The 17,416-nt window shown below is 42.7% G+C and overlaps 1 protein-coding gene across 2 annotated transcripts in view; it reads left to right on the top strand.

The window, feature by feature from the left end:
- Positions 1 to 17,416, top strand: part of LOC139292904 (inactive dipeptidyl peptidase 10-like) — a 155,884-nt gene that overhangs the window by 122,353 nt on the left and 16,115 nt on the right. For both annotated transcript variants that reach the window (XM_070915305.1, XM_070915306.1), the window contains 6 exons: positions 7,911 to 7,963; positions 9,528 to 9,609; positions 12,734 to 12,854; positions 14,024 to 14,178; positions 15,710 to 15,807; positions 16,537 to 16,660. In XM_070915305.1, the coding sequence (XP_070771406.1) occupies positions 7,911 to 7,963; positions 9,528 to 9,609; positions 12,734 to 12,854; positions 14,024 to 14,178; positions 15,710 to 15,807; positions 16,537 to 16,660 (633 nt within the window). The remainder of the gene's footprint in view (positions 1 to 7,910; positions 7,964 to 9,527; positions 9,610 to 12,733; positions 12,855 to 14,023; positions 14,179 to 15,709; positions 15,808 to 16,536; positions 16,661 to 17,416) is intronic.

Raw genomic sequence — 17,416 nt, 5'->3', positions numbered from 1 at the left:
TGTCACTACAGGCAGTGTTGCAACCCAAAGAGCAGGACAGCCTTCTTTGAATATGCATCAACGTGATGGAGCGCTGTGTATTTAAAACAGATATTTTCACCTGTTCTTTTGTCTAAAAACACTGTGACACAATGTTATATGATAGAATTACATACTGTATATACCATGAAAGAAGGGTTTAGCCATTTCACACACCCCTAGAGTGTGAACAGATTGTAGAAAAATATAAGTGATAGTATCTGTGACTTCACCCACAAGTTACTGAGAGTTTTGAGTTAGCTTATCACTGGCCGCCACCTTTGGCAGTGGCATGGCAACAGAAAATCCCAATATGGGCAAAAAGTTGGAACCTGGGTTTAGATGAGAGACAGTGATGAAGATGGTGTTTGTATGCGACACCTGTCAGTCAAGCGTACCTGCACCCAAGTGTCTCAAAGCCTTTAAGAGTGGTTATGATAACTTTGCACTCACCAAAGTAGTCGCTGATTTCTCTGAACGCAGAGACGTCGCACATCAGACAGAACTGACTAGTTAGCACCTTATCAGAAAAACTGAACTACGGTAAGTGCAGTAAGTCGAGGTTAGACCAGGAAGACGGCCTGTAAACTGTGAGGGATGTTTGCAACTCAAAGTTTGGGAGCTGGTTTCGTTGTTCACCTTTTGTTTTCTCTTCCAATTAAAACGGTCGGACCAGATTTGTCTGAACGCTTGTGTTTCTCGCCCCTTTGGGCCCATTTCTAGAGAAGTCTGAGATCTGAGCAGTTATTTTATTGACTACAGCGTTATCATAATCGTTACAACCATCGGCCAGAGCTACAAAAATAAAACCCAAGTCGTAATAAGAAAGAGTTTTCCTTTAAAGTTGCTGCAGCCAATTAGTGTAAGCTTTTTCGTGATGAAACTGGGCGAGTAGCTTCTGAGATATCCCATTTAATTAGAGTCAGACAGCAATCTTTGAGTTTTGGGTTGTTTTTTTTTTGTTTGTTTTTTTACAGTTCACAGCGTTTTTTCCTTTGTTTAAGGTTTGACCAAATCAAAGTACGGGGTGAAGCAGTTTCAGCCTTTTGAAGTTTGAAATTTTGATCTCTGAGTACAACGCTGGGCTGTGGAGTGAAGATGAAGTATTTATGTAGAAGTTATCTTAGAATCAGACTAACAGGAGTCTTTGTGTCTCTAAATGGGCCTGTTGTGATTTGAAACTGGTGCAAACACGAAGATGCAAAAGCCCAAAGCTTCATACCTGTAAGTGCACCTAGAGGCAACATTGCCATGGCAACCAGATGGTACGGCGTCAGCTGCACGTGTCCTTGTTATTCCTCAGTAGCCATTTGGCCGGACATGTTTTCCACTGTACATGTCCATCCAGAGAGCTACTCCCGCCAGGCTATTGATTTTCTTTTTGCTTATAAGTGAGCTGGTGCCAGGCAGGGGAGGGGGAGACTCACTGACACTTCTTCTGCGGTGACACTCCCAAGATACTCCTGAAGCGTCTGTGCTGTTGTCTCTCTTGTTTTTTTCTTTGCGTTGCTCACATGTTGTAGTTTCATGTCATACAATTGAATCTCTTGAGAGAATACTTACTGTAAAGCTCTCGTCTATAGTGAGCTGAAGTGAAACCAGAGCTTTGGCTTCTGTTCTCACATTAGATTCGACTGAAATTAGGAACGCTTTTTCCCCACGGATGGAGAACTGTGGATTTTGTCCGCCATCTTTTACAGAGCTTTTACAATTTCCCACAAGCCCGAGAAAAGTCACCAACTTGACAGACTGAGGCCAGTCGAGTGGCCACTCTTATAGAAATTGACTTGTCAATCTCCCTACGGCTGTAACAAAAACACACACACCTTCTTAACTCACCATTTTCAAGACAATCCTAAAGGAGAGAAAGATGAGGATAAGGAGCGATAAAGGAGGAACAGTTACAATAATGTATGATGAATATCACGGGAGTGGCAGTCTTTGTTCAAATCAAAAGGTGCAGCTCATTCAGGAACATGTTTTACTTTTGCGCCTTAATGAGAGACTAAGTCCGAGATCGAGCATCGAATTACAGAAACTAGTGGCTAGCCCCGGAGTATAAGTGTTTTTGTGGCTCAACAAGATCAATAGAACGGTTAGTTGTCTTTAGAGAAAGGAATTAGCTCCCAGTTAAAGTCGAGATGAAATGAAAAATGCCTTTTTAACCCTTTTGCATCACATCGGTCATATTGTGCACCTACAACAACATATGCCAAAAAAGTCTCATCTAATTTAAGCTTAAACCATCCAATAGTATGATGACATCCACCCGTCAATCAGTCTTCAACGTTTAGCGGCACAGAGCAAACATTCATTAGTTAGCAAGCTAGCGACAGCATGGTACGTGGTGTACGTCATGTCCCGCCTGCCCATCCTGTTTCACTCCGAAAGCTGGATTCTCCCGAAATGCTGATTCATCTCGACTTTAAACACTATTTTAAACTCATCACCTCAAACGTTCTGCATCGCGACCTTCGGTATGTAGCGCAGGTAGTTCAGGAAAAATAAAGCGGGAAAGTGGCCGATACATTTGATCACCTTTTTAGATGTAATACTATTCATCTACGGGTTTTGAACATCCATCAGGCCTTTTCTTCTTCGGCCAACAAAAGCTGATTACGAATCTAAATCGAGCCTCTAGTTTGAGTTATTTTCAACTTCAGTTAGATGCAGAAGTTGAAAGCTGTCCCTAATACAGTTCTATAAGGGATTTGGATTGGATAAAATCAAACCCCAAGCCTGTTTGTCTTGTTGTCAGAGGTGGTCAATATGTGCTTTGAAAGACCAACCTTGTAATGTTAATAACTTTTTGTTACATGGGCACCTGAGCTTTTGGTTTTGGAAATGATATTCATCTTCACAGCCATTTTCTTTTGTTTTTGAGTGTTGAAAATGTCACAACCTTTTTTTGTTTTATCATCCAGCCGGCAACAAAGGTCACCGTGCCCATGTGAGCGCTGCACCTCGTTTAATGAGGACTGCTGCTGAAAAGTTCATTTTAGGGCTCATTTGGAGGCCTGTGGAGGGAAAATTAGGAAGTTTCAGCGTGTCAGAGTTTGAGAAATGTGCCCAGGCACAGTTCTCCACAACACACACAGATATTTGTAATAACACCTGCAAATTTATATTGAGCACTCTCAACCCCTGTGTCAACCGCAGTACATTCAGTGTGCGCTGAGAAGTTACACTCTGCATAAAGTCGATATGAGTCACTTGGAGCTCGGTGAATCCTCCTCTCTCTAAACAGTAATTTACTTTCACTATGAAACAAGAGTGTGTGTTATTGATGTTCCAGCTTATTGTTATGGGCCGTTCATGGGTGCTTAGGCTGGAATCCAAAGCCTTATTGTAGCCTTTGTATAATGTCTTTGTAACTGCCATAAGCCTCATTAACATAAGTTTTGTTTCTAAGACCTGCACTTTGGAGAAAAAGATAATTATATCCTCGGCTCTCTGTGGGGGTTAGGTACCATTTACACTGGGACATAAACCTAGTATCAGGCGTAATATTTCACATTCAAGGGGGGTGCAGCATACTATACTTACTTCTATAACACTGCAATAAGTGTTTGGCCTTTTGGTAGCAGCAGAAACAAGCTGTGAGCTGACAGCGCTGACAGATTCTGATCCTTCCAGCGGATCCGGTGAACTTGTTAGCCAACAGTTGCACATCCGGCAGATGCAGAGCAAAATCTGCATTCTTGGCTTTCTTCTGGCAAATATAAGTCCAATATTCACTCTCCTTTTCACTTCCTCCTTCCCATTCACTCCACTAACTGTGTCTGTCTGCTGTGCAGTTAGGGCACACTGGGCTTTTAGAGCTTTTCGGCTGAAAGCAACGCTATGAGAGCTTTGAGAGGCGAGCCAGAAAACCAAAACAATGAGCTGAAAGATGCTAAAAGTCTCTGTGGAGCCGAGGGGAACTGCAGAATGACAGCATGTGATAATTGTCACGACGAGCGACACCTTTCACATTACACATAGTCATTAGAGCCATTGTCATCATAAAAATACTGATTATAGCTGCTTTTAGTCATTTCTAAGGTAAGATAAGATAGAACTGTAGTTATCCTGAGGGAAATTGTTGTGCAGCAGTGGCAGTACAAAGTAAGAAATAGTGCAAATATATAGTGAAATATCAACAAAGAGAAATATACACAATGGCAAAAATATAAAGAAGGTTAACGGTAGGGATCATAAGTCTTCATAAGTCAGGTAAGTTTATCTGTTTAATTCAAAATGTTCAATGATCATGTCCCGTTATGTCCCGTAAGTCAGAGAGCTGTAATGATTGTGATCCACGGAGAGAGACAGCAGTCCAGAGAGAAACCAGGGCGATTAAACAAGCGGAGCAGAACAGAGCTGAGATGGAGGCCGGGGGCCGCCTCAGCACCCCACGTCTCCGCTGTCCATCTCTCGGCGTGAGGTAGATGGGTTGTAGGGTTTGATTGCCACAGGAGGAAGAGATTTCCTGTGGCGCTCTAACAGTCTGCTGCTGAAGGTGTTCCTGTGCGTGACCCGCACATCACGGAGAGAGAGGGGGGGGGTGGGAGCCACTGTCCATGATGAATCAAGCTCCACCCCCAGGACACAGCCAGCCTTCCTGATGGCCTTCTTGATTGTGGTGGCGTCGACTGCCCTCACCCCCGGTCCTGTGTGCTGGGGCCGGCTTTATATGAGCATGACTACACTTGAATACGAACCCATGTGTGAAATAAACCCCAACTCATTCTATTCAGTTCATATGTGAACTAAAGTCACGACAGGAACTTCAGGAGTAGCCTGTTTTCTGACTCACCTTGGTGAACGAATCCAAATGCAATGCCTACAAAGAAGGGACCTTTGTAGACCTTTGATCATTGATCATTTCTCCCAACTTTTTTTTACCTAAAAGTTGGGGCCCCTAGGTTACTTACTGTGATGCTATACTATGAAAATAACTTAACGTACCCTATGTTAGGAAATAACTAAAACCCAGACACTGTATCCAAGAAACACAATATTTGCACAATATGCACCGTCTTAAATGAAAATAAAAGGTAGAGTTCTTATGACCACATACACACCTTTTATTAATGAGAAGTGTAAATAAACACACAGTAACAGTCCAACCACGAGGCCTTTCATCCAAACGTCCCGACACAGCAGACAGTCTGAATCAGCAGCTTAACTTTGTCTCTCAAACCATGCTGCGATGTCCGTCTCTCTCCGACTCTTCTCCGCCTCCAACCAAAGACAACCCCACCCGTTTCTCTGATTGACCCACAGAATGTGGCCAGTTAACTTCCTCACACCGTACAGTACATACAACACAACAACACTGCTCTTAGCACATGCCTGTACCTGCCAACCTGACTTGCTTAGGTCATAAAACTTTATTGACATTAACAAAATGTTATCAAGGTGTTTTAGCCTACTGACAGTGTAAAACTTTATTTAGATTAACAAACCTTAATCACTGCATTTCACCTTGATTCAGTTGTAAACTTTATTTGAATGAACAAAGCTTTAATGTCTTTTAGACCATTATATTTTTATTTTTTTCATCTTGCTACGTATATTTAAAGGAATATCATGAAGTTTGTCTCTTGGTTTGGTACTTTTTTCTTACATAACATGTGTCGGGCATCGCGGAAAACAAGTTTGATAAGCTCTGTGTCTGTAAGATGGACGGCAGTAAGCAATTCCTGCAAGTTATTGAGGAAGCGAATTCATGTTCTTGCCATCGTGAGCTGGGGAGGCAGCATCAAGCTGGCCAGCAGGCATAACACGCTTGTTAAAAGAGTAAAAAAAAATAGATAAATAAATAAGACGGCTGAGCCTCTGTTGGGCTGGACAGCCTGAAGGAATGGTTCAAAAATGAACTCCATCTTGGACAACACCGTCCAAGGTGATGCAGAGCGCTCGTGGCCTCTGGCTTAACCCCTCCAGGTGAACCAGGGAGCACTTCAAGATCTCATTTGTGCCGTCGTGTTGCACAATACTTCTTGCCGTAACAGCCTGAGTAAAATGAAAAGCTGTTTCTCCCGACTGTTCCCTCTGTTCCCGTTTGGTAGGCTGCACCTGCCTCGCTCGGGCAGTTCGAACCCGAGAGCGTGCTCACTGCATTTTTGTGTCGTTGTGAATGCACTGGTGCATAAGTCATTAATATATAGCTCCAGTTCTGTTCAGATGGTTGCGTGCATGTTCATGTCTGTCAATGAGAAGCCATCTTTATTCATCTGCAGGTGTCTTTTCTTCCATCGCTGACAGACCTTTTATTGTTGAACGGCTCCAAAGTTGTCAGCTGTCAACATTTGTACTCTTGTCATGAATACAATTTCTCGTACGCACAAATGCCCCCACCCACGTGGAAATCCCCATCTCACCCGGTGCAAATGTCTTGCCTCGCAATCGCTTTGCCTGTGCCTGCTTTCGTTGATGCCCTGCTGGCACTCAGCTTACTGTGGGGAGAAGAGGCGTTTGTCAGAGTCATCAGAGTTAGATCAACGTCAGTCCCAGTCCCAGAGATCACTCATGTTGGCTTGTCATTGCTATTTTGGTAAAAGCCCCAGTCATTCGTCAGTCTGTGCCCCCCCCCCCATCACTGTGTGTGTCTGCAGCTCCTTTCAACTCTAATCCTCATGCATAGCTCACAGCACTACAGTGTCAACACACAATGATGTTTCTGATACTACTGTGTGTCACTTTAAAGGGCACCATTTCCTGTTTCAGCATGACGGCCCCGAAAGGTTAATTTTCACGTCTTGTTTTTACTTCAGCCACAATGTTTCTAATCTTATTTACACATCATGTGGAGGCAAGCTGAGAAAAGTGCTGATGTGCTGCTTTCACACACTATCTCATTTATTTCTGTTGACCATAAAAAAACATAAAACTGAATTATTGATATTTTCAGTGAATTATAATAATAATAATATAATAATGTGGCATACACAGACTGTGAAGGAAAAAATAAAATCACTTTACATGTAAATAGACTGTATTATAGTTTTATTTCTTCTTATTATTTCCTGCTGTTTGTGTGCATAAATAATAAAACAATATGTTTTTACAACCTTGAATGGTACCATGATAATAATATTTTGAGTGATTATCACTAAAGATTTGTAACTTGTGTCCTTTTGGGTTATTGCTCCACCTTTATACTTAATACTAAATTAACCAAAATTAACCTGGACTCTGGAGAGTATCTACCCATCCATCCATTCTTCCTCCCTTCCTTCATCAGTGCATGTACAGATAAATGCCCAAATTCACTTCAGTTTAATTTCAATCAAGGTCAAACATAAACAGAAAATAACCCCTCATGGCACAATTTAAGTTACTCTGATGATAGAAATAGAATCAGGGCCCAGCTTACACCCAGCGCTGCCTCATGTAATAGATTTCTCTACTTTGTGTCGGCGCTGAACGCACGAGTGTCGTCTTCATGATGAAATGCAAAGATACAGCCTGTTTCTGTGCCCCATCACCGGCCGCGGTCAGAGGTCTATTATCATGTCAGCCGCAGCTCTTCCACCGGGGGTTTTCAGACAGCTTTCCACGCATCCCTCTGTCACTTTGAATGCCTCTCTCTCTCTCTCTCTCTCTCTCTCTCTCCTGGGCTTTCAGCACAGAGGCGCTCGGCGATGATGAGTTTCTCAGATGGAATTAAAATGTCTCGTCCCACAGCTGTCACCCATGCAAATTGCATTGTCTACAGATTCTATCACTGAGAACAGCCAGCAGTCTGTTTTGTTTGACGCCTTCTTCTTTTTCATTTATTTTTATTTATTTTTTTTTATGTCATGATGTCATTATCTGTGGCACTGCCGCTTCTCTCGTTAATGTTTCAGACAGTCATCTTTTAATCTCCCTCTCTCTCCCTCTCTGTCTTTATTTTGCTACAGGTTTACCGCCACTCCTACATGGCCTCCTACAGTATCTACAACATTCACACACGGTAAGGCTTTTTGTTCTCCTCGCCAGGTGCTGGCGGGATAAAAAAAGGCGCTTGTCATCAGGGAGAAAGCCCTAACTGTGAGCCACCCTGCTACCACACAGATGCCATCGGTAAAGGCCAAGGGGCAGCGCGAGGCCTGTTGTCACCTGTTTACATGTTGTGACATGCCTGAAGAAATGGTGGGCGTTTGTCTCAGTTGGTCTCCTTGTGCCAGCTGACCTCGGCTGCAGCCATGTGCGCAGGGGCCCCTGATTGGCTAGATTTTTAAAACAGAAATTTGGTGGACCACGTCTTACATAAGCTTTGCATTGGTCACACGTAGAAACACTAAACACGACAAGCTGAGCAGGGTACTCACTTTTTTCCAGTTTACAACGTTTTCTAATTCGGTTGTTTGAATGCCTTTATATCTACATATATATATATATATGTATGTATATGTGTATATCAGGGGTCTATGAGAGGACGTGTAAGTCACTTTGAATCTTAAAATGTGTGTTTCATGGCTGTGTGTTCAGATTTGACTGAGTTATGAGCCAATTTTTGACGCAAATCGGGCGCTAAGGGTTTTAAAAAGTGCCTTCATTGCCTCCATAGTCTGCGTTTCGCAGCCGCCGCCGCAGCTCCAACTGTTGGCCGCGTTGCCTGAAGTACCATAACTAACTAACAGGCAGCATGCACCCTGTACCCTTCACCTCACGCAGTATCACCCACATCTCCCTCTGCTGTAAGGAAATGCCCCCCAGTTACAGTGCCGTCACGCACATCGATTTGAATTTAGAGATCCATTCATCTAAAAACTGGAAGTCAAGAGATAACGCACTTGCTTCACCGGACGTATTCCCCATCACCGGCGGCACTCACAGGGGAGCGATCTGGCCGCGGACTTTAATAGCTCATGAAATTAACCTCCAGTTGCCATTCAGACCTGCACACGTCGCTGCCACACAGCAGCAATATGAAACCGAGACATTTCACAGTTATTGTTTGTAACGCACAGTGAAATTAAACCTTGTGTTATTGTCAGGAGGCTGTCGGCTCACCTGCTGTATCTCTGATGCATTCGTATCTTCCACAATGGCCTCGTGTCACTGCGGGGTCCTGGTCCTACTGATCAACTGAACACTTCACCGATATTTTATGTTCAGTTATAATAACGGTTAAGTACTATCAGTAGATCAGCTCGCAGTCTGCTGTCTGTATCCTGCCACGCTCCCCCTGCGATCAGGGGGGGTGGGGGGGGGGGGTGACAGGCAGGATTCCCACTACTCATCAGAGAGGATTCAGACTTTCCGTGGCTGATGGGATTAGCCTTTTCAACCACCAGGGTCATTTCAGCAAAGCGCTGAGATAACTTCTTCAGATGTTGTGCCAATTTTGGGGAACAGCTCTGGCACTTTTTTATCTTGGTCATCTCTGCACTGACAGCAGGTCTGTCGCCAGCAAGCGCTCATTACAATTAGCGCCTCATTTTCGAGAGACCGTGACACATAGCACAGGGTATATCTGGCCTGGAAAAGATCTCATTTTGCTTGTTGTCTTTTATTTATTTTTTTTTTTTCAGGGAGGTTTGGGAGCTGGACCCCCCTGAGGTGGTGAACTCGGTGCTGCAGTACGCTGCCTGGGGAGTGCAGGGCCAACAGCTGGTGAGAACACACAGCCTCACCCTCTCAGCCCCGCCTCACTCTGCCTGCATTAGCTTTATTGCATGAGTGAAAATTAAGTCATGCACTTCCTTCTTTATACATTTAGTTCTCTGTGTCTCATACCTGCTGAAGCCTCCAGTTTAAGAGTCACTGCAATGAAAACCACTTTTTTATTCATACTTGACTGTAATTATACTAAACCAACACATTGAGTCAGTAGTAAAAACACATTTCACTATGTAATTCAATCGGCCAGCACGGAGAAGGCATTTGTTTCTTTATACTGTAGCCTTCACCTCCAGCAGACTTGTTGCTGAGTCAGTGTTTATCCGACGTCCAACAACTTCCAGTTCAGTGCGTCTGCAGAGACATAAAACACAGTGTATCTGAGGCTCTGTGATGGTGGAGCCAACACAATAAAGATTTACCCTCAGTGTGCCATATGAACAGAGATGCAGAGTGTCACAGCACTTTCCAACAAGCTTGGAGCTGTGTGTGTGTGTGTGTGTGTGTGTGTGTGTGTGTGTGTGTGTGTGTGTGTGTGTGAGAGAGAGTGCCATGTGCTTCTAATTCAGAATCCTCCGCTCCATTTTTGAAGGAACCTAATTAGATGCAAATTTTCCCCCCATCATACCTTCTTTTATTTATCTACAGCGAACAGATGGGGAGGCTTTTTATTGTTGACAGCTAAAAGGCTAAAGCACAGTAGAGCTGCTTTGTCCATATTTGCAAATTTCAATGTGTAATGTTTGAGCATAAAGCGAACACGACTCCATTAGGAAGTCATTACGGTGATAAGGAGGTGAGAGCGAGACAGATGTGGAGGCGTTCTAGCTCTCGAGTGGCATGGGCAGCATCATTAGCCATTAGCCAAGTGCATTCTTTTGGAAACAGTGACACAACGCACGTGTTTTTGGGAGCGAGTGTGTAAGCGAGCCTCATAGCAATTCTTGGGGAATCTGTGTATCCTCATTAGGAAAAGATGCCGGGAAGTCACGTTGAGAATATGAATTAGGGGCTTTTCCATTCATCACGTCTTCAGCAATGCATTGGTCACACATAGCAACACTGAACACGACTAGCCGAGCAGGAGGATCACTTTTGTTTTTCCAGTTTTAGAAAGTTTTAGGTGTTGTTTGAGTGTCTTTGATCATTTGTGAATGTACATGGGGAGGGGGGGTTTCAAAGTCTGACACTGTTTTTGCGGATTTACCGACGTTTAATCGTGACGGAAGTCATGATACACAAATAGTGTAAGGAAAGTGCAAGTCACACTGAATCTGAAAATGTGTGTTTCATGTCTGTGTGGTCAGAGAAGGAGTGCCATTTTTGAAATTGCTGCAATTGAAGGGTTTTAAAGCAACTCAATTGCCTCTCCCCCCCACCGCTTCAAACCCTCTGATGTGAATTATACTGACCATTTTCCAGAGTGAATACTCTCATCTTTTTAATCCACCTTTACTTACAGTAACCTGGTCAGTGGTATTTTACAGATGTCTTACATTATCCATATTTTGGTTAAGCAAACTCCTTTTTATACTTTTGGCAATGTAACTTCATTAGAAGTAGAATAGTATGAGATTTTTTTCACACATCCAACAGACACTGAGCAAAATTAACAACGAACGGAAGTCCAATATTCACTCCGGCTGCTGCTCCTTGAATCGTGGTTGATGTGTTGCATTATAGTTCTCAGTGGGTTCACCGATGAGCATTAAAACAATACTTTATGTACCTGAAAAGAGTTGCTGGTGGCTGTAAGAATTTCTCCTCTCCATGCTGTCAGTGAAGTGGTCCCTCCATAGAGGGACATCAGTGTAAAAGATGGGGCCCAAAGTCCACATTTGAAGTTAACATGAGACTTCAACAGAGTTTTGAGAGGGTGAATACAGTCCATTTGTTTTATTAAGAGCCGCAGACAGGATATGGAAGTTGGAAAACTGGAGAGATTGACTAACGCATTGTTGGTTTTGGTCTTTTCATGGGATTTGTTGACAATACAACTCTCACCAGGCCAGCTGTATCCCTGTAAGTTACTGTCGTGGCCGGAGCTCTGACATTTTCATGTTAGCATTTGGATGATTGTGAACGCACTTGGGAAGGAACTACTTTCCATTCACAAAACAAAACAGAGTCTTTTTGGTTTTACTACTGTTTTTTTGACTTAAAGAATAGAGGTAATGACATCAATCTCAATAACTGTCTTTGTGGTGATAACATGAAAGAAAAACAACAATATGTCCCAGGCCTAAAACCTGCAGCAATAAAGCCTCAAATGGCTGATTAGACTCACTCCCCGGGTGTAGTAATGAGCCCTCCCATTGTAGAATAGAGCTTCATTCTTGCAGAGTCTCCTGTTAAATAACCATTTCTCTGAACCTTTTAGCACTCGCATAGACCTCCTTTTGGACTGATGAGATCTTGATGCCTTGCAGCCAGACAGCAGAAGGCCCTGCTGACTGTGAGGTTGTGTCGGTGCAGGCAGAGGCCCCTCGCTAATGAATTTTTATGTGAGATTACATAAGGCTGCAGACTGGCTTTTTTTTTTTTGAAAAGGCCAAAGAAAGATTCGTTTTTTTTTCCTGATTTGAATCTAAGTAGTCGTCCGTCCCTCTGTGGGCACACTGCAAACAGGAACTGCTAATAGCTAATTCTGCATACTTTTAATCGTGCCAGATATAGGCTAATACAGGGCTCAAGTTGTCATACCACAGTGTAATTCACATGAAAACATTATATTGGTGTCGTTGGGTGTCACAGTGTCAGATTTTGAAAACCCCTCAGGTGGAGGATTCTGGTTTGGGGACTAATTTACTGTTGAGGCCCTTGGAGGAAGGAACAGGTTCACATCCACAAATACAGTTTCCAGTACATTAGAGTTAATCACTTGATGCCTTACCAACACTGCCTTGCACCTTTTAATCCTGAGAGAGTGGTTTGGATGCATGAGCAGATACTGTGTGTATTTAATATAATGTTAATCTAGTGGATGTTTGCTAAAGTTATGAAGCCTGAAATCTTCAGCATTTCACAGCCGTGCTCCAATGTTCCTCTCTTGCAGCAGCATTCCTCCATTCCTTACAGTGTCATTTAAGTTGCGTCTTTGTGTGCTTTGCCGCCACAGATCTACATATTTGAAAATAACATCTACTACCAATCAGATGTCAAGAGTAACTCCCTTAGGCTGACGTCCTCAGGGAGGGAAGGGGTCATCTTCAATGGGATTGCTGACTGGCTCTACGAAGGTAAACATCAGCTCGTTCTCATACTTTTTCATTCAGTCTGAGGGCAGAACTAGCCAAAGCAGGTGCTGTTTGAAGAAACCGTGCCCGAGAACCTCACTGGCAAACAGGAACTTGATGTCGGATAAACACACGTTGAGAAACTGCATCGCCGCGGTGGGTTTCTAAACATCACAAATGGAAAAATCGAAGTGTCGACAGACTGTCTCATTTGACTGTGAATGCCTGTGTTTAGAAACTTTACCTTATAAAAGACAGCGATTAAATATTCATAATGTTTGTTCTAGTGCAGATATCTCCCCACTGGGTCTGAGCAGTCGTTTTATGTGCTTTAACACACACACACACACACACACACACACACTGCACTTTGCAATGTTGGCCAATCTCTCAGGAGAAAAGAAGATTATGTAAATCTTATAAAAAGGCAAGCGACCACAATAACCGCACTGCTGTTCTGCCTTCTATCTTCCCTTTTATTCTTAATTATATTTGTGAAGTATGATAATGTAACAATCAGTGAGGGTTGACCCCAAAATTAGAACTTCATTTAATGCCTCTTTTGTTATATTAGCAGTTATTTTTCACTTCAGCGTCTTCGGTTCTGTGTCTGTATTTGAAGAGCATGTTTGTGTATCACCATCAAGGACGATACGACTGTATTTTCTGTGAAATGACAACTGAATACATGTAAACATCACTTGCATTCAATGGAATATGAACAGTGATCTATATTATCACCAAAGTGACAGGATCTGTATCAGCTGAATATGAGTAACATGTTAAAGCCAATGCAGAGGATTAACCTTTTTACAAATGATCACAATACAGTGATATTACTGAGTGTGGACACAGATTAAGTTTCATGCTTTTGGTACAATTAACCATCTTTCCTTTGTTTCTTCATGTCGTCTACATTTCAACCTTAATGCTAAGGTTAATTCATAATGTTAAGTCAATGTCAGCTATAGATGTTCACACAGTCCTAAGTTCAGCGCACCCCGTCCCCCCCCCAATGGTTGTGTCAAAAAAGGCAAAAATGCTGTAATCGCTAGCTTTAAGCACAGATCATATGCTGTGTTATTTTGAAAAATCATACTTTTTGATCCTGAAATTGCAAAGGTTAATTCCGTTAAAAGAGTGTAGCTCATCCCGTGTCTCCTTCCAAACAGAGGAGATCCTTCAGACCCACGTGGCCCACTGGTGGTCACCTGACGGAGAGAGGTTGGCCTTCCTGGTCCTTAATGACAGTCAGGTACCCAACATGGCTCTGCCTCGCTTCACCGGCATGACGTACCCCAAAGGAAAGCAATACCCATACCCAAAGGTAAACACACGCCGTACTATCACCGAACACTTTATACACCGGATTCATGACCATTAGCCACGCTTCCCAGCAAATATGAAGAACAAGTTATCTGTTGTCTTTTTTCCTGTTCAACATTTTGGGACATACACTCGTGTGTTTTATTTTCAAGAGTGAGGTGAGAAGATCGATAGCATTCTTCTTGGTGCGTACTACGACAAGATTCGCAGCAGTGACTTCCACGATCCAGATAAATCCCTGCTCGCCCCCCCTGTGGGCTGTACTGACCCCAAATCGTCATTTTAACATTTCTTTTTGTGCACAAATCAGACACAACACGTTCATTAGTGAGTTTTAGAGTTGTTGGTGTTTGTTTGGACCGAGCCAGGCTGGCTGGTTCCCTCTGCCTCCAGTCTTTATATTGAGCTTACTTATTAAACTTATATTAAGCTCTTGTAGGCTTCCCAACATGTTCAACTTTTGTTTTGTTTATACATCTATATTTGAGGGACCACGTAGAAAAAGTTACAAAAATAATAAAAAATAGAAAAATTACAAAAGAAAAGTACAAAAATGTGCCTCATGCAGAGAGAAGGTATGACTGAGCTACTATTTCCATCTAATGTCAACTATTCTTTTAATGATAATTGTGCTGTTGTGCCTACAAGCCTGTTAGAGTATTTTTAGTTGCCCAGTTGTCGACCAACAGAGCATGTCCAATAATCCAAAGGCTAATACACCCGAACAAGGCCAGTATAGTATAAACTGTTCCTCTACTATATTTGTGCTTTGACATTCTGGTGGCGTGTTTTTCTTATTTCCCCCATATCGCACTGTAGCGATTTGATATCAACACAGTTTGAACTAAGCAAGCTGAAAGAAAAGCAGTAAACAGTTCTGCACCGTTCACTGGTTTCCCCCACTGACAGCAGCTTCACTGGAACAGAATGCAACGATCATACACATAACCCGGTTCTCACAAAGTAGTTGGCGCGCGCTACAGTAGCTTTGCCCGTCTTTGATCGAAAGCAGAGTGTTCTATAGGGCTTGCTGTGTGCATCATCAGAAGTCGTTTTAGGAGACACAGGAAATCAAAGTAAAGCGAGTCGTTGCAGGTGGATTGAAAACGAAAAAAGGACGACACAGAATCCCAAATGAACTTATGATTAACAACACTGATGTGTTATAATGTCTGAGAGAAGGTTTCTCTTTTCGCAGGCAGAACAATGCAAACGTTCGTTCTTTGTAACTTACAGTTGCTTCAGTGAAGTGTTTCTCCAGTGCGTCGCCTTTAATCGGCGGCCTTTTTGTCTGCTGTTAGTTTGTCCGACAAAACACCTAATTATTCCTGCGTCGCAACTCGTGCAAAGCCGTCTAACCATACGTGCAGTTTAAAGGGCTTTTAAAGGCACGCTCTCAATGAATTAGTCATTTCAAGACACTCAATCGTTGTGCAGCACACTGGATTGGCCATGTTGGGATTGTGTAGCACAAAGCATAACCCACTGCAGTGACGTGAGGCTTTTGTCTGAACTGCTGCTTCTGCACGCAGGCTGGCCAACCCAACCCGGCGGTGAAGCTCTATGTGGTCAATCTTTACGGGCCGACGCACACGCTGGAGCTCATGCCTCCCGAGACGCTCAAACTACGGTGAGAGGAGCTGCATGTTGTTTGTCAAACTTTCGCATCAGTTGCAAATTGAAGGTACACTTTTTACAGTTTCAAACTTTAAATGGAAATATTCTTCTCACTAGACACACAGATCTCTTGTGACTTTATTTATTTAAAACCTCTGTGTATCAAAGGGATTCCTCCCTCTCCATCTCCTTGCACCACTTATAATAGTATAAATGTGTTTCACTGTGCTGGACTGAGTCTCGGACCACTCTGCCTCACAAAAGTTTGTCTCAACGATAGAACTGATGTTCTCTGTGTACAAAGAGACGTCTCTTGTCCCACCATGAAAGGACTGTGTAGAAGAGGCATCACAAAAGCAGTGGCAGCTTGATATTGAAGTCATTTAGTAGAGTTGTAAAGAGCAGGACGCTGGGAAATTATCCTGCATCCTTGAGCCAGGTTCAGTTACCAACTGAAAAAGTTTTTTACTTCGACTTTCATCTTCAGTATTGTTATTTCTTATTCAACCACACCCAAAGCCTGCTACTACTAAAGAGCTCATTACAATTCTCTTGTGACATACAGTACATATGGACATTTTGTGCTGTGGTCACATAATCCTTTCATGACAACTTCACATCTAATCGCATTGAATATCATTTTAGTTTAAAGAAATCTCCTAGATTTCCATAATGACAATCCATTATCCTCGGCAGTGTGCAGGCAATTACACAACTTGTAAATATACTGTTTGTGTCTTAGGGAACATTATGTGAGCATGGTGAAGTGGATCAGCAAGACCAAGACATCTGTCCGGTGGTTGAACCGGGCCCAGAACATCTCCATCCTGACTGTGTGTGACACCACCACCGGAGCCTGCGTCACGGTGTGTGTGTGTGTGTGTGTGTGTGTGTGTGTGTGTGAGATGTGTCCTTGGGTAGAAGAACCCATTGTCAGCTAAATAAATAAGTAGAAAACTGAAATATCATTACCTGTGCAATGCAACATAATGCTCCACATTTACTTCAGTGGAGGCTAAGGAATGCTTGTCAAACTTAAGTGGAGTGCTCTTTGCAAGGTTTATATAACAGCCGAGTAACAAATCACGAGTTATTTTATCTGATTTGATTTCCAAGGTACAGGTACCTTGGGTTTCAAGTTTCCTTGAACATTAACTCCATTGCACAGGAACAGAACTATTTCAAATTGAAGGAGAGATACAAAAGATTTCAACGATAACAAATGCGTCATGCACCAAAGGAAATGTGTATAATATGGTCAAATCCATGTTGGCATCATATCCTGCAGACTTGAGCTAAGAGTAGTCGAGTTCATGTCAGCTTCCGACTTGTAATTCCGAGTCTGAGATGTCAGGAATGTCGGACAGCTACAATATATCCCATTTGGTAAGAAAAAAAACTAAAACCTACATGAGTGCCAACAAACAACTGGCAGCATGGACTGCGCTACGACCATGCTTTTCTTATTTGTTTAAAAGGGATACAGCTTCAAATTCTTAGCTGTTGATCCAGTGTGGTTTGAATGCACTTATTGAAAGTCGTTTTGGACAAAAAGCGTGTAATACATACAAAAGGAAAACCCAATATTGGGACTAATAGAATCAATTCAATCGGTTTAATGG

This window comes from Enoplosus armatus, chromosome 11 (assembly GCF_043641665.1).
Source record: "Enoplosus armatus isolate fEnoArm2 chromosome 11, fEnoArm2.hap1, whole genome shotgun sequence".
Classification (NCBI taxonomy): domain Eukaryota; kingdom Metazoa; phylum Chordata; class Actinopteri; order Centrarchiformes; family Enoplosidae; genus Enoplosus; species Enoplosus armatus.
Note: the sequence above shows the minus strand (reverse complement) of the source record. Positions and strands in the feature narration are given on the sequence as shown.